At 37.7% G+C, this 19,140-nt stretch overlaps 3 protein-coding genes across 6 annotated transcripts; 2 read left to right on the top strand and 1 right to left on the bottom strand.

The window, feature by feature from the left end:
• Positions 1-539: 539 nt before the first annotated feature.
• Positions 540-4,513, bottom strand: LOC131992902 (surfeit locus protein 1). The gene is made up of 9 exons (XM_059358613.1): positions 4,325-4,513; positions 3,865-3,931; positions 3,182-3,309; positions 2,995-3,077; positions 2,252-2,443; positions 2,090-2,162; positions 1,099-1,261; positions 844-925; positions 540-742 (listed from the first exon to the last, which is right to left on the bottom strand). The coding sequence occupies exons 1-9, from the start codon at positions 4,385-4,387 to the stop codon at positions 676-678; spliced, it is 918 nt and encodes a 305-aa protein (XP_059214596.1). The 5' UTR covers positions 4,388-4,513; the 3' UTR covers positions 540-675.
• surf6 (surfeit 6) lies at positions 4,485-8,198 on the top strand. The gene is made up of 4 exons (XM_059358612.1): positions 4,485-4,723; positions 6,048-6,269; positions 6,369-6,451; positions 7,228-8,198. Exons 1-4 carry the CDS (start codon positions 4,633-4,635, stop codon positions 7,918-7,920), a joined length of 1,089 nt encoding a protein of 362 aa, XP_059214595.1. The 5' UTR covers positions 4,485-4,632; the 3' UTR covers positions 7,921-8,198.
• An 833-nt stretch (positions 8,199-9,031) lies between these two features.
• LOC131992101 (kynurenine--oxoglutarate transaminase 1-like) lies at positions 9,032-19,002 on the top strand. 4 transcript variants are annotated; one of them, XM_059357511.1, is made up of 13 exons: positions 9,032-9,313; positions 9,550-9,608; positions 11,840-11,987; positions 12,143-12,292; positions 12,919-13,005; positions 13,130-13,249; positions 14,794-14,914; positions 15,000-15,076; positions 15,156-15,245; positions 15,372-15,558; positions 17,271-17,347; positions 18,403-18,489; positions 18,568-19,002. In XM_059357511.1, exons 2-13 carry the CDS (start codon positions 9,556-9,558, stop codon positions 18,625-18,627), a joined length of 1,257 nt encoding a protein of 418 aa, XP_059213494.1. In that variant the 5' UTR covers positions 9,032-9,313; positions 9,550-9,555; the 3' UTR covers positions 18,628-19,002. The 4 variants fall into 4 exon arrangements, with proteins under 4 accessions (XP_059213494.1, XP_059213493.1, XP_059213492.1 ...); XM_059357510.1 differs by lacking the exon at positions 9,032-9,313 and adding an exon at positions 9,361-9,468 and having other exon boundaries at positions 13,133-13,249; XM_059357509.1 differs by lacking the exon at positions 9,032-9,313 and adding an exon at positions 9,361-9,468.
• The last annotated feature ends 138 nt before the right edge of the window (positions 19,003-19,140 follow it).

Raw genomic sequence — 19,140 nt, 5'->3', positions numbered from 1 at the left:
CAGATCAGGTTTTCTGATGGGGTTATCAAAATAAGGCTTAATTTAATACGGCTTTTTGAGCTGTGCACTTGTCTGAGAATACATAATTTATCATGATTCCTAAGAGTTCATGAAAGTTTGAGGGGAAAATCAAGGCCATAATTCTTTTTAAAAATAGTTAAAAGTGATTTTGTGAATACAAATTTAATTTTTCTCCATGATTGAATGGGCATGTCCCACATCCAGCAATTGCTTCTTTGACTCCATCTCCCGTGGTCACATGGTGAAATTTTAGAATGTCAACATTCTGTACAGAAGCTGAAGAGTGGTGTCTCAATATGCCAAGTTGGGTCCTTTAGCTAGAGGGAACTGGGCCTGGAAGTTTCCCCTAACAGTCTGTACTGGTGTACACGTTGTTCCTGCAGCTCTTTTCTCTTCTGTTCACTTCATTAACCAAATTGCTCACATTTAGGTGTTGTGCTGAGCACTTATTTTCAAGAGTATTTCTCTCATAGAAAACTAATGGGCAACGTGTATGTAAAGACAGAAAAAAGCAGAAGCTAATTTAATTTATATTTATTCTCCAACAATTTCCAGAGAATAATTCACAACTATTTACATATTTGTCAGCATGTGTATGCGGCACACATCCAAGAAGGTTGTTTACAAAGTATTTGCCTGTAAAGCATAACTGTATCACAGTCTAATCTTCTTGATGAACTTTGCATACCACATGTAGGAGGTCGCTGCACACAAGCCATACCTGAGAGGAAAAAGAGGCAAAATTCAGTAAATATTTAAGTCTGTTAACAGTCCAACAGCATCCAGGCAGCTTTAGAGACAAGTTCAGTTTCCTCCACCTACCATGTTATTATGTACTGCATGTGTTCATTCCTCAGTGTGACTCTGGTCTGTCCACCGACTGGTCCACCAGGAATTGTGCTCCCTGCATGATATAAAAACAGACATTATCTTTATTCATGGAGTTGTTTTCTGCACAACTGTATGGCAATAACCATACTAACAAGTGTATAAGCCAGTAGTAGATTTATTCTGATAATCACTATTATGAAGTGAAGTCAAAGGGCATCATTGACTTTGTAGTTCATGATAACTTACCGTAGTCTGCATCAATGAAGATGGGCTCAGCACCAGTGACTCTACCCATGGCCTCCAGGTCGCGGTAATGCCAGCGGTTTCTCTCCACGTCGTTGTTTGGTACAAATGGTTTGCGGATCTCCGTCAGCCGAACCACCCCGACCACCTCCATCTCATCCTCCACCTGCACAGAAGCAGCATTACAATTTGCTCAGTCTGAAAGCGCTGTTAGGAAATAATGAAACAAGAAGCTTACTGTGCAGCTTAGGGCTGGCCGATATGAACAAATGTATTGTTACAATTATATTTTTCTGCATTGTTGCTATCATGGTGTTGAAAAAATGGCAACCAAGTGATGTTACGGCTATATCTACATAATCTGGACAATGCTTTCCATTCTGATCCTTGCATTTGGGAGCAAGGTTTGAGCGAACCAGTGTGTTGTTTACTGACATGAAAATACAGGTGCATCTCCAAAAATTAGAATATCATAGAAAAGTTTATTTATGTCAGTAATTCAATTCAAAACGTGGAAATAACACATTATATAGATCCATTACACCCAGAATAAAGCATTTCATGTCTTAATTTATTTAATTTCTTCTAATTATAATGATTATGGTTTACATTTAATGAAGACCTAATAGTCAGTGTCTTAAAAAAAAAAGTGAATATTACACAAGACCAATTTTAAAGAGTATGTTTAATATGGAAATGTTGGCCTCTGAAAAGTATGCCCATCTATATGACTCAATACTTGGTTGGGGCTATTTGACTTGAACTACTGGAAATGGACGTTTCCTTGATATTCTAATTTATTGAGATGCACCTGTATAAAAAAATAGGCAAAATCATGATAGACATATCCTTGTTGAGGTATGAAGTGACCTATATCAGGATAAAAGATTTGTTTTGCCCAACCCTATCATGCTGCAACAGTTTTTTTTCCCCGACGCTGCCTCAGAAATGCAATGTTAAATTGGTGATCTGTCACAACATCTGTAATACCAACCTGTCCCTTCATCCTGGTCTCTGGTCTGATCTTCTGCCTCGGAACGTATCCTCTGTTCACCAGGATTGTGATGCTGCAGGAGAAAGTAGCAAAGATCAGTGACTGTTGGATGTTAGATGCAGTTATTATTTTATCTGCAGGGTGTTTTATCTGTTGTCTTACCCGAGGTCGGTGCAGTGGAATGGAGTGATGACATTTGCACCGGTCTCTCCGCTGGAGGACAGCCGTCCTGCCTCTCTGGCCTCCTTCTCTGGGTCGACCGGTGAGCGGGGCAGGATGTACAGTTCCTGTGAGTGGTCGTAGCTTCCACGCACTTTCACACGTCTGTACTCCAGGGTATTCAGCTCATGAGGGCTAAGATACAGGGAGACAAATTACAAATCTGCACATTAATCAATAACATAGATAAAGATTTTTTGGGGGGGGGTAGACAAGTGGTACCTTCAGTTGGAAGAGGAGGATTTATCGTCATTAAGTTACTGAAGTTTTATCAAGGACAAAACATGAATTAATGCCATTTTACATCTCAAGAGGATTGCATGCATTTCATTATTTGAGCCATGTGCAGCTAGAATCTTTGACCATCGCATTGATTATTATTTTGTAGCTGACATATTTAAATAGTACTATAGCTGCAACGATTAGAAGACTAATTGATTCGTCAATTAACAGAAAAATAAATGCCAACTACTGTAACAATTAATTCATCAGTAAAGTAAATTTACATGCAAAAATAAAAGGAATGCCTCCAAAACAGAGATTTTTTTATTTGCCTTTCTCTGTTTCAACTGAAAATTTTGGGGGGTTGGACTGACTTAACAAGTTTATGTTTTCTGACTTGTGAAAGGTGTGTTGAATTTGTTATTGGTTATATAAAAAATTAACTACATCTAGCATGTACTCACTCCAGTGGAAGAGGAATGGGTTCTGCAGTTGTGAGTCTCGTCAGCTCATTAATCAGCTGCAATTTCCACTGACGCCGTTTCACCTTCAAGGAAACAAAAGAATCTGAATTCATCCAACAATAACAAAACCAAAGAAATATCAGTGTTTTTTTTTAAATTGTGACAGCATGTAGGAGACCAGCTGTACCTGCCATGTCCCGAGGCCAAAGGTGGTTACAGGAATGAGCAGCAGGAACCATTTGAGGAAGGAGTCCTCTCCTTTCTCCGCTCCGGCTGCTGTTGAGCTCAACTGTTTCCCGAAAGTAACGAACCTGCCTAGAAAACACAGTACACAGAAAGGAAGTGAAGACAGTGCAGTAGATGTAAAGATGTGCACAGGAAGACTATGTGGATATTACCCTCAAACATTTTTACTCATGAATATGAGAAGAGAAGTGCAGTCCAAGATTATTAATGCTAATCAGTTAAGCAATACATGACAGAATTTAAACCTGCTATTGGTTTAAATTGTTTATTTTGTAAAGCTCAGCTGAAACAGTGAAAAATTTATATATCATACTGTATATAAATGCTACTTTTTACACATAATTTTCAATAACCTAAAGACAATTTGACCTTGAAAATCTAATGATTGTGTTACTTGGTTCAATTTCTACTTTCTTAAAAGACATCTTCTGTTAACAAATTGTAATAATAATAATAATGACACAGATAATTTATTACATTTATTCGTCTTAATTAAAATCCACCTGGTAGTTTCTTTGTTTTGTCTACAATACTATGATATTTTATTTCTGTGTATTTCTGAGTTATTAAAAAGAAAGTGCAAAGTGGAAACTTGAGTTCGGTGCCATCATTAATGTAAAATACCTTCTGCACGTTTGAAGAGTGGCAGTCTGGGCAGGATGAGAGTCCTCTTGATGTAAATGACATGTGTCTGCATAACAGGAAAACAGCTCCAAAATTATTATTTATTAATTTAAATCAACTTATAACACATATAAGTTACATAAAGTGAAAAAAGTAGGATTTCTACCCCCAAAACACAATCACATATCCAATAAAAACTTACATTTTGTATAAATAAACATAGTTACCTACAGGAAATAACAAGCTAGTTATTGTTAAACCTAGAAAAAAAGCAAAATAAGCAAGTAACAAAATAACATAAAAGTAAATGATGTTGAGCCAAAATAATAGGCAAAGGAGACAAGAATAAATTAAATTCAGACACAATGCTCTCAGAAATCTGCAACCACTGAAAAGTGACTTTCACAACCCTCAGTGAAGTTTTAGGTGTAAAAACGGAACTATAAAACCAATAACTCACCTGTTTTTTTAGTGACGTTAGCACCCTGCTGGAATAAACCAGCGCTGATTTCAAAGAAGCCATGTTCAGTCACAACATCAATGAAAGAAGGTTAAAAATGTGTGATAACCGACTCCACAACAGCTACATAACAGATCAGGAGAGGGACTTCTTCTGCTGTTACTACTTCCGGTTCGGTGATCGCTCCGCCCCGTCATGTCACCCACGTGTGTGCAGAAATATGTTGATGTTTCCTATCAGTAAACTCCTGACGTTTATGTGTCTGTTTTAGCTGCTTTAAAAGACTGCAACTCGGTTTATTTGTCGACATGGATCTCGCCTCTAGAGACTCGTACATCCAGAAACTAGCAAGTAAAGTGATTCAACGAGAGCAGGAACCAAAGAAGAAGAAACCGTTTGGTAATGTTAGCTCACTATGTTAGCTTGTTTACATTCTGCTCTGAATACATTTCTCTGTGCTGTAACTTCAAACATTATGTGTACTTCTACAGTTTATGTGTTAATGGTTGTAGAAACGTGCTAAAAACGGAATAGGTGTAATGAAACATGTGGTTATTGCTGCTGTTGACCAAAGGAGGCGCTAAAGTTTTTTTTTTAAAACAGCCTTTTTCTGACGTTCTGATTATATTCAAAACAAAAGTAACGAAGTACAATTACTCAAGTACGATAGTACAGTTCTGAGGTACTTTACCTAATGCTTTTTTCTGCTTTTACTCCACTAAATTCGAATGTGAAGTATAGCAGCCGAATTTTACTGTACTTTTATTTTGAAAACCTTAGTTACTTACCTACTTATTGCAGATTTAGATTATTAACACAAAATATAAATCATCTAATAAAAAACAGTGTATTGTTATTTGTGTATTATTCTGCATAGTAAGTACTTTTATTTTTGGTACTGTAAGTATATTTTGATGATAAGACTTTTGTTCTTTTATTTGAGTAAGATTTTCAGTACAGGATTTTACTTGTAGTATTTTTACATATTAATGCTGCATTTACTAAATTAAAATATATGAATACTTCTTCCACCACTGAAAAAAGGGAAGAGTAATCAATCGAACTGCCTAAAACTGTTTTTCTATTCAATAAAATATCTTGGTCATATGTAAAAATGACCAAGATACTTGCTGCTGTCCTCTGGTTTTATTGATATAAACTAAACCTTTTGGGGTTTTGGATCTATGCTATTCACAACTGAAGGCATTGTGCTCCAAGAAATTGTGAATTTTTTCAAGATTTTGCTTAATTTTAATCACTACAGGTAAAGGTTAGGAATTGCTGGATTCATTAAAAACAAAACAGATTGGTTGATATTGAAAATAATCATAAGCTGCAGTCTGAAATAGGAGAATATGGGTAAAAAACATCACCAGTTCGACAATTTCTAACTGATTTTTGTATACTCAAACCTCCAAATTATAAAGGCTTGCATATGCTTGTAACAAACTAGTTTGTGTGACATAATCATCAGTTTCTGAGGGAAGTAACTCCCACAATGAGGAATTTATGAGGAAAATGAGGAAATATGATTACTATTAGTCACAGAAACATTAAGATCTGCATGTGATTTTCTGACTCTTCGTTTTCTTTCATTTAAACGCCAATGTCTGAGCATATTTAAGTTCCGAGTCTGGTTGCTGGTATAACAACTGCAGAAAAAAAGAAGTTATATATAATGTGATCAGTAATATGTTTTTTGTCTGCCTGTGTTTGTTTGTAGTTTATTTCAAGGGTAAAAATGATGCTGGTCCACCACAGAAGAAGAAAAAGTGTAAAAAGAAGGTTTTTAAAGAAAAGGGCCCCAATGAGAAGACTCCTACTCCTAAATCCCAACAAAAGCCTTCACCCTCTGCTGCTGCAGCACAGAAAGGCCCGGCCTCAGCCAAACTGAACTCGTCCAAAACTCCGAGCATAAACGGATCAACAGCTCAGACACCTAAAGGTATAATAATAATAAGTGTTACCATTACTCGGCCTGTTCCTAATACTACAAACTGTTGGTGTTTCCTACAGTCACAGTTTCTTTTCTCTTTTTTTTAAGGAGGAAAAGTAGTATCCAACTTCTCCACAGTTGATGTGCTTCGCAAGAGACTTCATGAAAAGATTGAGGAGTCCAGAGGGCAGGTATGTAGTATTTAACCCTTTGAAACCCCAAGCAGTTTCAGGGCCTTTTTCAAAAAATTTTGTTTTTGTCACATTTTACTCACTGTAGCCTCATTTCACACTGCAACATGCAAGTGCTGCACCTTGAGGGAATAAGCACAATCCTAGCTACAATTAGGAAGAACTCAATAATGTCTTTTGTGCAATAAAATAATTAAAATAAAATAATTAAAAAATGATTATTATTTTTTAGACTGAAGTTGAATTTCTTTTTCTTTTCTTTTTTTAAATTGGAGTAAAATTGAATTATACAAACCGTACAACATTTAATCAATGTTACCAATATTTGGAAAATTAAATAGGGTCTCCACATTCTACACAAATTGAACTGTTTACATTTTTACAACTACTAGTTACCTCTTCTGTCCTCTCCTCTCTGCTCTGTGTAAAACAGCCTCTAGTTCTAAGATTTACAGAATTTTTGTCACGTAGTTGTTGGTCTCAGCTGAGTCTTTCATGGCTTCCCAGTTGCAGTGAGGAGAGCAAAATTAAAAATCTTTAACATAATGTGGTTTGTGCAAGCTGTTTATTTTTTGGGTAAATTCAACCAGAACCATGTCATTTAAACCAGCAAACAAGTCAGTATTTGCTTAAAAGATTGCATTTGAACGTTAAATCAGATGCTTATCCTTGTCCTTGGGGAGCAAGTCGTGTTTGAGTTCATTAATAAGTATATGCATGCTCGTGTTTTATTTCTGTTTGAGCATAATGAGACTAACATGTTACACTTTCATCAGGGAGCCCCTCAGGATGCAGCATCAGAGGCAGTCCAGGCAAAACGAGCAAAACGAAAGTTGGAACGGGAGCGCAAGAAGAGGAAGAGGAAAGAGTTTCGATTGAAGAAACTGGCTGAAGAAAGTGGACAAGTAGAGCAGCAGCCGGAGATAAAACAGGAAGCGGAGCTGGCCCCGGCCAAAAGCAAAAGAAATGAAACTGCCATCGTCTTCAACAAGATGGAGATGGTGGAAGAAGGATATGTAGACAAGATTCAGAAAAAGAAGAACAAGAAGCAGAGCATGAAGGGCCAGATCACGCCACTGACGGGGAAGAACTACAAGCAGCTGCTCAGTCGCGTGGAGGCTCGCAAAGCAAAGCTGAATCAGCTGAGGGAGAAAGATGAGGGGAAGGCCCGCGAGATGGAGGAGAAGATGAAGTGGACCAACATGCTCTACAAGGCGGAGGGCATCAAAATTAAAGACGACGAGGATATGCTGCGCACATCGCTGAAGAAGAAGGAGAAGCGGCGCGATCAGAGGAAGAAGCAGTGGAACCAGCGCAGCGAGAACATCGTAGAGAAGATGCAGAAACGTCAGGACAAGAGACGAAGGAACCTTCAGAAACAAAAACAAGTCAAAACAGAGAAGAAGAAGGACAGGGCGCGGAAGAGAGGCAGAGTACTGCCTGAGGACTTGAAAAAAGCAAAAGTTTAGAGCAAAGTGTGTGTAATTCAATAGTTTAGGATAAGACAATGAAGATGGCGTTTAAATATGCAAATCAGTCTCTTTTTTACGGCAGTATCATTTATTTACACTATGTTTAAGTGCTACTGCTGTCAAAGATCAACATTATATTTCAATAAAATGTGATACCCCATGATGATGAACATGAATTGCGATCTGCTGTATTTTTTTTTTTAGCAAATATCACACCTGTTGGGTATGTGTAAGTGCTTAATATGCTAGACTAAACTTATTTGCTTTCAGTCAAAAAAAAATGTCTTCACTGATCCCCAGAGGGGAAATTTTTTATTTACTACAGTACAAAGATAGAAGTGAGTTAATAGGGCAGTACACAAAATAAGAGCAATTTCAGACAAAGGTATGTGGTGACCTAGGTCAGTTTAATTAAATATTGCATTTTTTAGGACAGGCATTGCCACTATGTCAAGTTGTAGTCATAAAAAAATTGTCATACAAATGAATCAATTAATTAAACCTATTAAAGTATATAAGGGTTCAGAATATTGATGTATGTCCATTTCCATGCTCAACTATATCCCATAAGTTGTTGCAGCAGTTTTTTTTGTTAATTTCGAGAATGGATCAAATTGGTCAAAAATCCATCTAGAATATTACACCAATACAGCCACAGAGACCTTTGGCACATGGTAAAATTCAATGCGAAAAACATGCAAGATAAAAAGGTATTAAATAAATGAAACACATTTGTTTTAAATATAGGAAAGTATTAGGATAAAAAAGGAAATACAAAGTTATTTTTCCCAAGAGTAGTAGTAATATTAAATGACTTTGTCAAAGCACTTTAGGTTTAAAGGTCCTATATACAGTCTATGATAAATAAAAGTGATTATAATCATTGTTCAGTAATACATGTGTAGGATAAGCTGTTGTCTGATAATTATTTCTCTGCTGTGCTTCAAACTGAACCAATTTGATAATTATTTTAGCGAAATATTGTATTTATAAAACTTTTTTTTAGCGGGGTCCGCTAGAAAGAGGCGGTACTTCGCCATTTACTCATTGAACGAGAGTTACATCCCTCCTGGCTACTGCAAAAGGAGAGTAGAAGGAGGAGAAGACGAGATAAAGCACATGCGCATTTAAATCTGGCCTGCACCTGCCAAAGGTTAAAAAGGTGGTGCACGATCATAAAACACCTTGGTTCTGTCAAGCCAAGCGTATCTAATGTGCACCTGGCCGAAAAGCATGTTTTTATTTCTGGCGCCGCTCCAGTTAAAATGCATGTGCTGTACCCAGCGTCTTTTCCTCCTTCTACCCTCTTTGCTTGCTGCTCTTCCGGAAGTAGAATGAAAACAAGGAATTAAAAGGGGAGGTGCGACCGCTTGTCTTCTCCGGCTTACTCGTAAGTTATTTACTTTCAATTAACAACCACAGCGGTGACAGGTCGGGTAAAACAACACTTAAGGGAATATTTGTAGATTGTTGCTAATGAGATTAATCAGGAAGCTTGCCGCTAACGTGTTAAGTCCTTGCAGTTCAATTATAAATATTCACAAGGTGGGTACAGCTGCGCTAAAACTGGAGAGACACTGATTTATGGCATAATATGGCGTACATAAAAATGTGCTTTTATTTCAGATAATTATGTCACGACAGCTTCATTCACGCAGAACTGATGGCGTCGATAAAAACGTGTGGTAAGTCTTTAACTTTTACAAGTTTCTGCTCGGATTGACAGAGAATGAACCCAATGATGTCTTATGATCACGTGATGCACAACCTGCGACCAAATCTTTTTGATCAAATTTTATATTTTTCCTGGTAAGTTACAGAGAAGCATTAATAGCCTCAGGCTTCCTCTGACAACGCTGATTTTATATGTATAGAAAAAAAAGTTTAAAAAAATAAACGAGATTCTAAACAGAAACTGAGGGTAAAATATAGTAATAATAATAATAAACATAAATAATATAAATAAGCAAACCGTATATTATAAATAGTAGTATTGCAAATGCATAAACAGAATGTAAACAGAAATGAAGCTAGTAAATCTATGTGCATTATGATAAGTTGATAAGTATAAATATATATACAATGGTGTAAAGAGTTATAAAAGTAGCCTTTTAAAAGGCAATGTGACAGTAATCAATACAACAGTTGTTTTGCAAATAATTAATATAAGAAATGTATACTTAAATGCAACATAAGTTTAAAAAAAAGTTTTTTTAATAAAAAGTTATTATATGATAGTGTAATGCTGTCATATCACATATATATTCTTTAAACTGATATTATTTCTTTTTTTCACACAAAGAAAAACAAAGACATGACACAGCAGGCAAGGAAAAATTGAAGGAAGACAAAAAAAAGCCCTTCTGATGTCAAACCAATTCTTCTATCCTGGCGTTGTGTCATCCATCGTAACCTCCCATTACGGATCAAGTTTTATCCATTGGTTATGATCGCAGTTCCAAGACATTGCTTCAAAGAAGGATGTTCTATTTCTTTTGTCTCAAATATCTGTATTAAATCTTTCATACATCCATCAAGCAATTTGTTAATCTTTCTCCTTTTTGTTTTTCCAAATGAATACATTAAAAAATAGAAGGAAAAAACAAAAATAGAACAAACAGTTTTTGTAAGAATTTTTTGATCAATGTTTAACAGAGGTATAGGTCTGTAATCCAACCTCCTCTGGATCCTTCCCTTATTTTGGGATTAAAGTGATAGTCGCCTCATTCAATGTATGTGGAAGTACTCCACTGATAAACAGCTGTCCATACATTCTCTTGAAGTAGGACATAAGCAATACGTTAAATTTCTTATAGAATTCATTACCGAAGCCATCCGGTCCTGGAGTTTTACAGATTTTAAGATATTTTATTTTTTCTGAAATTTCCCCAGATGTAATATCAGCTCCCAGGAAGTCACGGTCTGCCTGGTCAAAGTTTGGAGTTTACATTTGTCCAGGAATGTTTGCATATCGCCTGGAGTTGCATTCATTAGAGAGCCATATAAAGTCTCATAATATTGCTTAAATCTCTCATTTATAGCTTCATGTGAAGTTATTGGCTCCCCAGTGCCTGATTTAATTCTGTGGATCACATGTTCACTCACTAGATTATGCAGTTGCCAAGCCAATAATTTATGCAGTTTATCGCTAAACTCAAAGTATTGCCGCTTTGTCAACATAAAGGCTTTACTAATCTTGGTTGAAAGTATTTTATTAAGTTTGTATTTGAGCGTTCGAATTTGGTTTAATTTATCTTTTGTGGGGCATTGTGAATTTTCCATATCAAGCCTATGTATTTCCTTTTCTAGCTTTGACTGTTCCTCTTTGAGGCTTGGAATGATAATAAAACCTTAAGTAGGCCTTAAATGTCTCCCACAGTAACTTTTCACCTCCCCTTTCTGTGTCCTGTCCACTTTCCCAATGTTAAGAAAGGTGAGGCAAATAATTACCTTCAGCTAAGAACCTTTGCCTGGAACATCATGTACTAGGCTTACAGCTAAAATTAAGGAGTGTTTCCATTAGGGTAAATCATGCAAGAGAGTAAATCAGAGAACATTTTGGGGTATTTTTTAAGCTCCAGATGGTGTAGTGGTTAGCACTCTTGCCTCACAGCAAGAGGGTTGCTGGTTCGCCTCCCACCTGCGGCTCTCTGTGTGGAGTTTGCATGTTCTCCCCGTGTCAGCGTGGGTTCCCGTATGTGTGAAGAGAGCATGATTGTCTGTATGTATTTGTCTGGCGACCTGTCCAGGGTGTATCCCGCCACTCGCCCAATGTCAGCTGGGATTGGGACCGTGACCCGAGTGCGGATAAGCGGTTAATGAATGAATATCTATATTAAAGGATGTGTGATGTGTTTTTTTCAACCACAGTTGCATCACTGCAGTGAGATGTGTTTGATCAGTTTTGCGCCCACAGGGTTGAGTTCACGCAGCTGGCAGCAGACTACAAAGCAGTGAACCTGGGACAGGGATTTCCAGACTTCTCCCCTCCCAAATTTGTCCAGGAGGCTTTTTGTGAAGCTGTGAGTGGAGGACCCCAGATGCACCAGTATACCAGAGCCTTTGTGAGTGGAAACACACATTTAGGAATATCTTTACGTCACAAAAGTATGCTTAAGTTTAATTTTTACCAGGTATTAGAGAAACACATTATTCCAGAACAGTGAGATCAACCTGTTTACTTATCAACCTTCTGTTTACTTGTGCTTTCTGTCCTCAGGGCCACCCTGCTCTTGTAAAAAGTCTGGCTAAATTCTTCAGTAGGATTGTGGGACATGAGATTGATCCTCTTGAAGACATCCTGGTCACAGTTGGAGCTTATCAGGCTCTCTTCTGTGCATTTCAAGCTCTGATCGATGAAGGAGATGAGGTCGGAAATCAGGCACTCAAGTCAAAATGTTGAACAATGCAGCAGCAATTAGGAAAACATAATTACAATAGAAAACCCATCAGAATTAACATATTTAAGTTTGAATATAGAGTGTGTGGTTTACTCTGTGAAGAAACTTGTTAATGTTAAAAGGTTAAAAATATCAAGAGTTGAAGTTGTTTTTATTTGGATAAACAATATGAAGGTTTCTTACAGGTGCCGGAAATCCTTAAAAACACAATTTCATTTTATTGTGTTGTTTTCAAGGTTTAAACGAGCACTTGGATTTTTATTTAAGTGCTCACGACTACTTCAGATTTTGGTTTCTATAACAGATGACACATTTTGAAATGTAGAATGGTACCGCAAAAGATCATTTTGTTGGATATAGCACAATAACATCTACTTTAATCTAATGTAGAAGTTAAATAGTCACTACACAGTACAAACTGTATGTACTGTATACAAATATGTAATTTACCACATCTGTAAGGTGCTGGAAAAGCTTAAAAAAAGCTTCTTTTTTAAAAATTTGACATGTAGGGACCCTGAATATGTGTAAGACTGCTTTTTAACTTTGTGGTTAATAACCTGTGAAACAGAACTGACAGACATTTGTCTTTCAGGTGATAATTGTCGAGCCGTTCTTTGACTGCTACCAGCCGATGGTGAAGATGGTTGGAGGAAAGGCAGTTTATGTACCTCTGAGGCCTGTGAGTGCTTTATATGTATTTAAAAAATAGTTAAAGAGCAATTTTAACGCTTTAGCCCTTGTTGCTGTGTGTTTGTGCTCCAAAAACCTATACATGGACCTTTTTTTTCTGTTTTAAATGTAAGAAGGGAAGCTCCGTCCTGTTCAGTGCAGACTGGGTTCTTTCTGCCGACGAGCTCGCCAGCAAATTCACTCCACGCACAAAAGCCGTCGTCATCAACACTCCCAACAACCCACTGGGAAAGGTGAGACATTTACCAGCGTACAGTGATGCCGGTAACGCGTTAATTAGTAACGCGTTACTCTAATATGACCAGTAACGAGTAATCTAACGCGTTACTATTTCCAAACCAGTAATCAGATTAAAGTTACTTATCCAAGTCACTGTGTGCGTTACTATTTTTTGTCATTTTCCTTAGTAAAACGATATATTTGCTTTCTTCTTGCGACTCGGGGAGCGACGTCGATCGGCGGTTTTGCAATCTATTTTGCGGGTAAAAATGGATTTGGGTGGGTGGATAAAATTGGGCTGTTTTCGGATCAGTTCTGCGGGTTTTTGAAGCCGAAACACGGGCACTTCAGATCCTTTTTCTGCGACCCTCTGTTCAGCAGGCAGCAGTCTCACTCACTCATTCACTCACACACACACTACAGCTCTGGCTGACGTGCCCCCTAAACTCACAACAGACACTCCCACTACCTTCAGGCTACGTTAAGTCAATCAGTAAGGATGACTATATGGCGCTTTATATCCAACACAATCATGATCTAGTCTGTCCTTAGCCTACAACATAAAGTTTGAGAAATGTCTGCATGGAGCACAGCTGCTTACAGGTGTGCAGCTGACAGGTGTGCAGCTTACAGTGACAGTTTCCTCATCGCTACCTGAGCCACCATCCGATCCTCCTCCTTCAGTTTTTGCCCGTACGCGCCCGGTATCTCATCTCTTTCTCTCTTGCGATTCACACAGCACAGCTGGACAAAGTGGTCTATAACTGCCGTTTATATGCAGCAGTCAATATGATCGCTATTGGCAGTCCGGGGTATAAATGCTCAGAGTTTGTTTCATTTTAATATATTATTATATATAAGTTGTAAGCTTCAGAAACCATCAAACACATATATTTAGGAAAAGTCGCCGACTGAGAGACATGTAGTTTTAATGTAAACGAAGTTATTTATAAAAGATTAGAAGAAGAGAATTAGTTAAATATGTCAGGTCAGAAAAGACTGTCTTTATGTTATATACAGTCTTATACAAAAAGAGTATTTTTAAGTGAAGTCAAGAAAGACTGTCTTTATTTTATGTTTTATTTAAAAAAGAGTATTTATTTTTAAGTGAAGTCAAGAAAGACTGTCTTTATTTTATTTTTTATTTAAAAAAGAGTATTTATTTTTAAGTAAAGTCAAGAAAGACTTTCTTTATTTTATTTTTTATTTAAAAAAAAAAAGAGAGTATTTATTTTTAAGTAAAGTCAAGAAAGACTGTCTTTATTTTATTTTTTATTTAAAAAAGAGTATTTGTTTTTAAGTGAAGCCTGGTTGTCATTTTTATGTTGAGGCGGCGAGGGGTTGTTGTCGGCAGCTGCTGAATGTAACTAATAAAGTAACTTGTAATCTAACTTAGTTACTTTTAAAATCAAGTAATCAGTAAAGTAACTAAGTTACTTTTTAAAGGAGTAATCAGTAATCGGATTACTTTTTCAAGGTAACTGTGGCAACACTGCCAGCGTAGAGCATCTTGTATTGTGTACATAAGCACCTTCCACACATCTTATATTCACTCCAGGTTTACAAGACTGAAGAGCTCCAGATGATCGCTGATCTGTGCATCAAACATGACGTGCTGTGCATCAGTGATGAGGTGTACGAGTGGCTGACTTATGATGGAAACAAGCATGTTAAGATAGGTGAGATACAGCAAGAGTTCTACAGATTGTGCACAAAGCATAAAGCTGCATTATGCATTTATTAATTATAACAATATTTTGACAGCCAGCCTTCCTGGCATGTGGGAACGAACCGTCACTATCGGCAGTGCAGGAAAGACCTTTAGTGCTACAGGCTGGAAGGTAATGCACTGATTGTCTATTTAACTAATTGATTCTTCTGTACCATGCATTATGTTAATGAGTTGTTTTTTCCTGCCAGGTTGGCTTTGTCATCAGCTCTGGAAATTTAATCAAACACATGAAAACCATCCATCAGAACTGTGTTTACCACTGTGCTACAGCTGCTCAGGTAAACACGTAACACATTGAGTATTTTAGATACATTTATAGAAATATAACGCAGTTTCTTAAGCATCTCTCCAAAGAGGACATACATATAGTTCCACCTCTTGAAATTACCTCTTACCGTCAACAGGAGGCAGTAGCTCGTGGGTTTGAGAGAGAGTACGAGGTGTTTGGGACTCCAGAGAGTTACTTCCAGCAGCTGCCTGCGATGTTGCACCAGAAGAGGAAGAAGCTGGCTGCGTGCCTGGAGAGTGTGGGTCTGCAGCCCATCATGCCAGAGGGAGGCTACTTTATGATCACAGACATCTCCTCTGTCAGTGAGTGAAGGACAAACACCTGCACCCATCACTGCATGAAATTAAATCACAAAAATGGATCACAGAAAGTTTTCCTGACTGAGTTTCATCCTACAAATACTGTGACTTTTAAAAATGTTAAATTGTCAAAACACCTAGGTATACTCTGCTATATTTTATTTCCAAATAAAATGAAATAATAATACAAAGAAAATTAATAAACAAAGAAATTAAAATATTAATCCAAAATATATATTTTTTAACTTTATTATTTGATTTGCTCCGTGTAATTGTAACTTCTGTTTATATTATTGTATATTTAGTGTAGCACACTTTTTAATCTTTATTTTAAGTGACGTTTGCAAAACTCCTCCCTCAAACGCTCCTCTTCCAATCATATCTTAGCAACTGTTACTAGAGAAGAAGGTCCGTCAAGCTTTGAGCTCTGAGCAACAAGGTGAGAAGGTGTGTTTAAGGGATTTGTAAATCTGATGACAGGTATGACAGGAGTTTTGCAGCTGGAGTCGTTTTTTCCCCTTTTCCAAAACTCAGAAAAAAGAGGAGCGTTGCTGGCTGTGGATTAAACAGTGTGGGAGACCCCTCTCCCAGTTTAATATCTCAAAGATCATCAGACACACATATGTCTGCTCCAAGTCAAGCTAAAGTAAAATTAGCACGCTAGCTAGCAATGTTGCTAGAAGCTTAACATAATACAGGGCTGTACACTGCTAATAGCTAGCGTCACTGAATCCTACATCAGCCGGCTTTTTGCTAACATTCTATCAAAATTTTACATTTACTACTAATATAAATGGCCATGGTATGTTTCCAATTAATTAAGTGGGGTGAAACTACTTTCAAACCCTAGAGCATTTTAACCGTGTACGACACGTTAGCCTCGGGTTTACCGGAGTTGGCTTGAACGCTAAGGCGGGTGAATTAGCCTAGCGCTATCAATTTCATGGATCAGTCACTTTTATCTCTTGGCTGTTAAACAATGGGGGCTACTGATTTTTCAGGGGAAATTGGATGCTTCTGTGTAAGCCCAATAAATGTCACTGTGATCAACCATCGTTATCAACACACCCGGTATGGTTCCGTGTTTATTCAGTCCTTCACAATAATTCACAATACAATAAAAAAAAAAAAATACACATGTAGCCTATAGCACATGCTACATCAGTCTATCCTATGGATGATTTACCATCTTGGCACCAGTGACATCTTATTTTACATGTTTTCTAGAGTGTAGCCTAGATGAGGTGTTTGTAACTATAGTTACATACCAACAATAGAGATTTTGTGGATTGTGCTACAAAACTATCAACCTCTGTAGCACCAGTGCTAAAAGCAAAAACAGTTTATGTACAGCCCGTAATGTATATATCAATGTTGAAGATAACATCTCAACAGGACATTATGAACCTATGTTATTTTAATCTTTGTAGCAACTAACTATTTTAATCTTTGTAACAACTCTGCAATGGGCAGTCTACCTTGCAGAGTTGTTACTCCAAAAACACTTGTTAAAACAGCTCCTGTCCTCTCCATGGCTGCTGACAGTCCTGGTAGCTTGACGGGCATAGCAACAGTAACTAAGGGAGCGGACCTTTTGCAAATGGTCAATTACAGACGTACTTATTTATATTTCTTACACAGCAGCAATTGTAACAAAGCAATTTCCCCCCGGGAATCAATAGAGTATTTCTGATTCAGTTCTTTTTTTTTGACAGAGGTGGACTTCAATGACCAGAGCACTGACGATGAACCCCGCGACTTCAGATTTGTAAAGTGGCTAACTAAAGAGAAGGTAAATATAAAGCACTTTACTGCATTTAATTCCAGATGGATAAATCCATTTATTTTAAAGCAAGAACACAAGTATTGTAGTTTGTTTTGAGGAGAAGAAGAATATTTTGTGCAGCATTTACTTGTGTTGTTTGGTGATGTATTTAGAATATTTTGCTTCAGATTTTTCTGACTTTTTACTACATTTACATTTAGTCATTTAGCAGACGCTTACAGGAAGAAAAAAAGCAAACGATCAAGGTATAGTGCAGTAAGAGCCATTAGTGCAGCAATAAGTGCTAGTGACAATTCTTTAACGAGTAGAATTATTGTGTGGTGCTTGGAGAGAAGATGCTCTCTGAAGAGCTGGGTCTTCAGGAGTTTTTTTAAAGGTAGAGAGGGACGCCCCTGCTCTGGTAGGAACTGGTAGTGGTTCCACCAACGGGGAACAAGAAATGCAAAGAGTCTGGATTGCCTTGGACCAACGGGTGGCAGAGCCAGGCGCCGTTCATTGGAAGAGCGCAACGGTCGTGAGGTAGCATATGCCTGAATCAGGGCGTTCTGGTAGCTAGGTGCAGTACCAGAGACAACTTTATAGGTGAGCATTAGAGATTGGAATTTGATGCGGGCTGCAACAGCTAGCCAGTGGAGCTCAATGAGCAGCGGTGTGACATGTGACCTTTTTGTCTGGTTGTAGACCAGGAGCACCACCGCGTTCTGGATCATCTGAAGCAGTTTTACTGTGCAGGCTGGCAGGCCTGTCAGGAGGGCGTTGCAGTAATGAAGTTTTGAGATGACGACAGCTTGTGTCAAGAGTTGAGTGGCATGTTGAGTTAGATAAGGTCTGATTTTTCTGATGCTGTAAAGTGCAAAGAGGCATGACCGGGCAACAGAGGCGACATGACTGGAAAAGGTGAGTTGGTCATCAATCATCACACCTAAGTTTCTCACCACCCTGGTGGGGGCAAGACACAGGGAGTCAATTTTGATGTTGATGTCATGGTGTATTGTAGGTTTAGCAGGGAGGACCAGCAATTCAGTACTACATAATTTGCCTCTTATTTTTTTCTTTTTCAGGGTTTAGCAACAATCCCTGTCTCCGCATTCTACAGTCCAGAGCACAGCAAGGAGTTTGACAAGTACATCCGATTCTGTTTCGTCAAGGTGAATTCTACCTCACTAACTGGAATTAATTCCTCCTGTCTCGCTCTGTGACTCACACTCACTGTCTTCATCCAACAGGAGGACTCCACCCTGGACGCAGCAGAGGACATCTTGAGAAAATGGAGCCAGGGAAAATAAAATCGTCCACGATAAAGTATTTCCCGTCCATCAGGATTTCACCAGACTGCTTAGATCGGCTTTGATTACCTCCTCAGTTAAAATGAGCCATATTCAGTGTTTCCGTGTTAATGACACACTGCAATACCTGAAGACAACATCCACTTTCAGTTTGTCAATTCAGCTGCACTCTTCAACAAAACATGATTTTTAATGTTCATGTGCAATAACTTTCAGGACATTTTTTTTTTAAATATTTGAATATTATGATTATCTATGTGATTCTAAATAATGTATTTTTCACTTCTCCTACTGTAAGTCACATTTTAACAGCTCAGATATTTGTCCTCAATCAGACCAGTCAAACATTTAATAAACATTTTAATTAATGCACCAGTTCTATGTCAGTGTTTGTCTTCTCTCTTGTATCAGAAGCTCGTGCCTTGTAATAGAAAGTGTTTATTTCAGTCTGCAGAGGGGACAAGGAGAACATGAACCTAACAGCAATGTATAAATACGGTCAATAAATGTCTT

The sequence above is a fragment of the Centropristis striata genome, chromosome 19 (assembly GCF_030273125.1).
Source record: "Centropristis striata isolate RG_2023a ecotype Rhode Island chromosome 19, C.striata_1.0, whole genome shotgun sequence".
NCBI classification, from domain to species: Eukaryota; Metazoa; Chordata; class Actinopteri; order Perciformes; family Serranidae; genus Centropristis; species Centropristis striata.
The sequence above is the reverse complement of the archived record's forward strand: the minus strand, read 5'-3'. Positions and strand labels throughout refer to the sequence as shown.

What these genes read in the sequence shown, in the direction of transcription:
- surf6 (XM_059358612.1), top strand. Translation starts at nt 4,633, where the DNA reads ATGGATCTCGCCTCTAGAGACTCGTACATCCAGAAACTAGCAAGTAAA. An exon ending in AAAGAAGAAGAAACCGTTTG is followed by an intron (nt 4,724 to 6,047) that starts GTAATGTTAGCT and finishes GTTTGTTTGTAG; the next exon opens with TTTATTTCAAGGGTAAAAAT. An exon ending in AACAGCTCAGACACCTAAAG is followed by an intron (nt 6,270 to 6,368) that starts GTATAATAATAA and finishes CTTTTTTTTAAG; the next exon opens with GAGGAAAAGTAGTATCCAAC.
- LOC131992101 (XM_059357509.1), top strand. Translation starts at nt 9,400, where the DNA reads ATGAGATTAATCAGGAAGCTTGCCGCTAACGTGTTAAGTCCTTGCAGT. An exon ending in CCAACAACCCACTGGGAAAG is followed by an intron (nt 13,250 to 14,793) that starts GTGAGACATTTA and finishes TATTCACTCCAG; the next exon opens with GTTTACAAGACTGAAGAGCT. An exon ending in TCCGATTCTGTTTCGTCAAG is followed by an intron (nt 18,490 to 18,567) that starts GTGAATTCTACC and finishes TTCATCCAACAG; the next exon opens with GAGGACTCCACCCTGGACGC.
- LOC131992902 (XM_059358613.1), bottom strand. Translation starts at nt 4,387, where the DNA reads ATGGCTTCTTTGAAATCAGCGCTGGTTTATTCCAGCAGGGTGCTAACG. An exon ending in TTCCACTGCACCGACCTCGG is followed by an intron (nt 2,163 to 2,251) that starts GTAAGACAACAG and finishes TTTCTCCTGCAG; the next exon opens with CATCACAATCCTGGTGAACA. An exon ending in CTTCATTGATGCAGACTACG is followed by an intron (nt 926 to 1,098) that starts GTAAGTTATCAT and finishes TATATCATGCAG; the next exon opens with GGAGCACAATTCCTGGTGGA.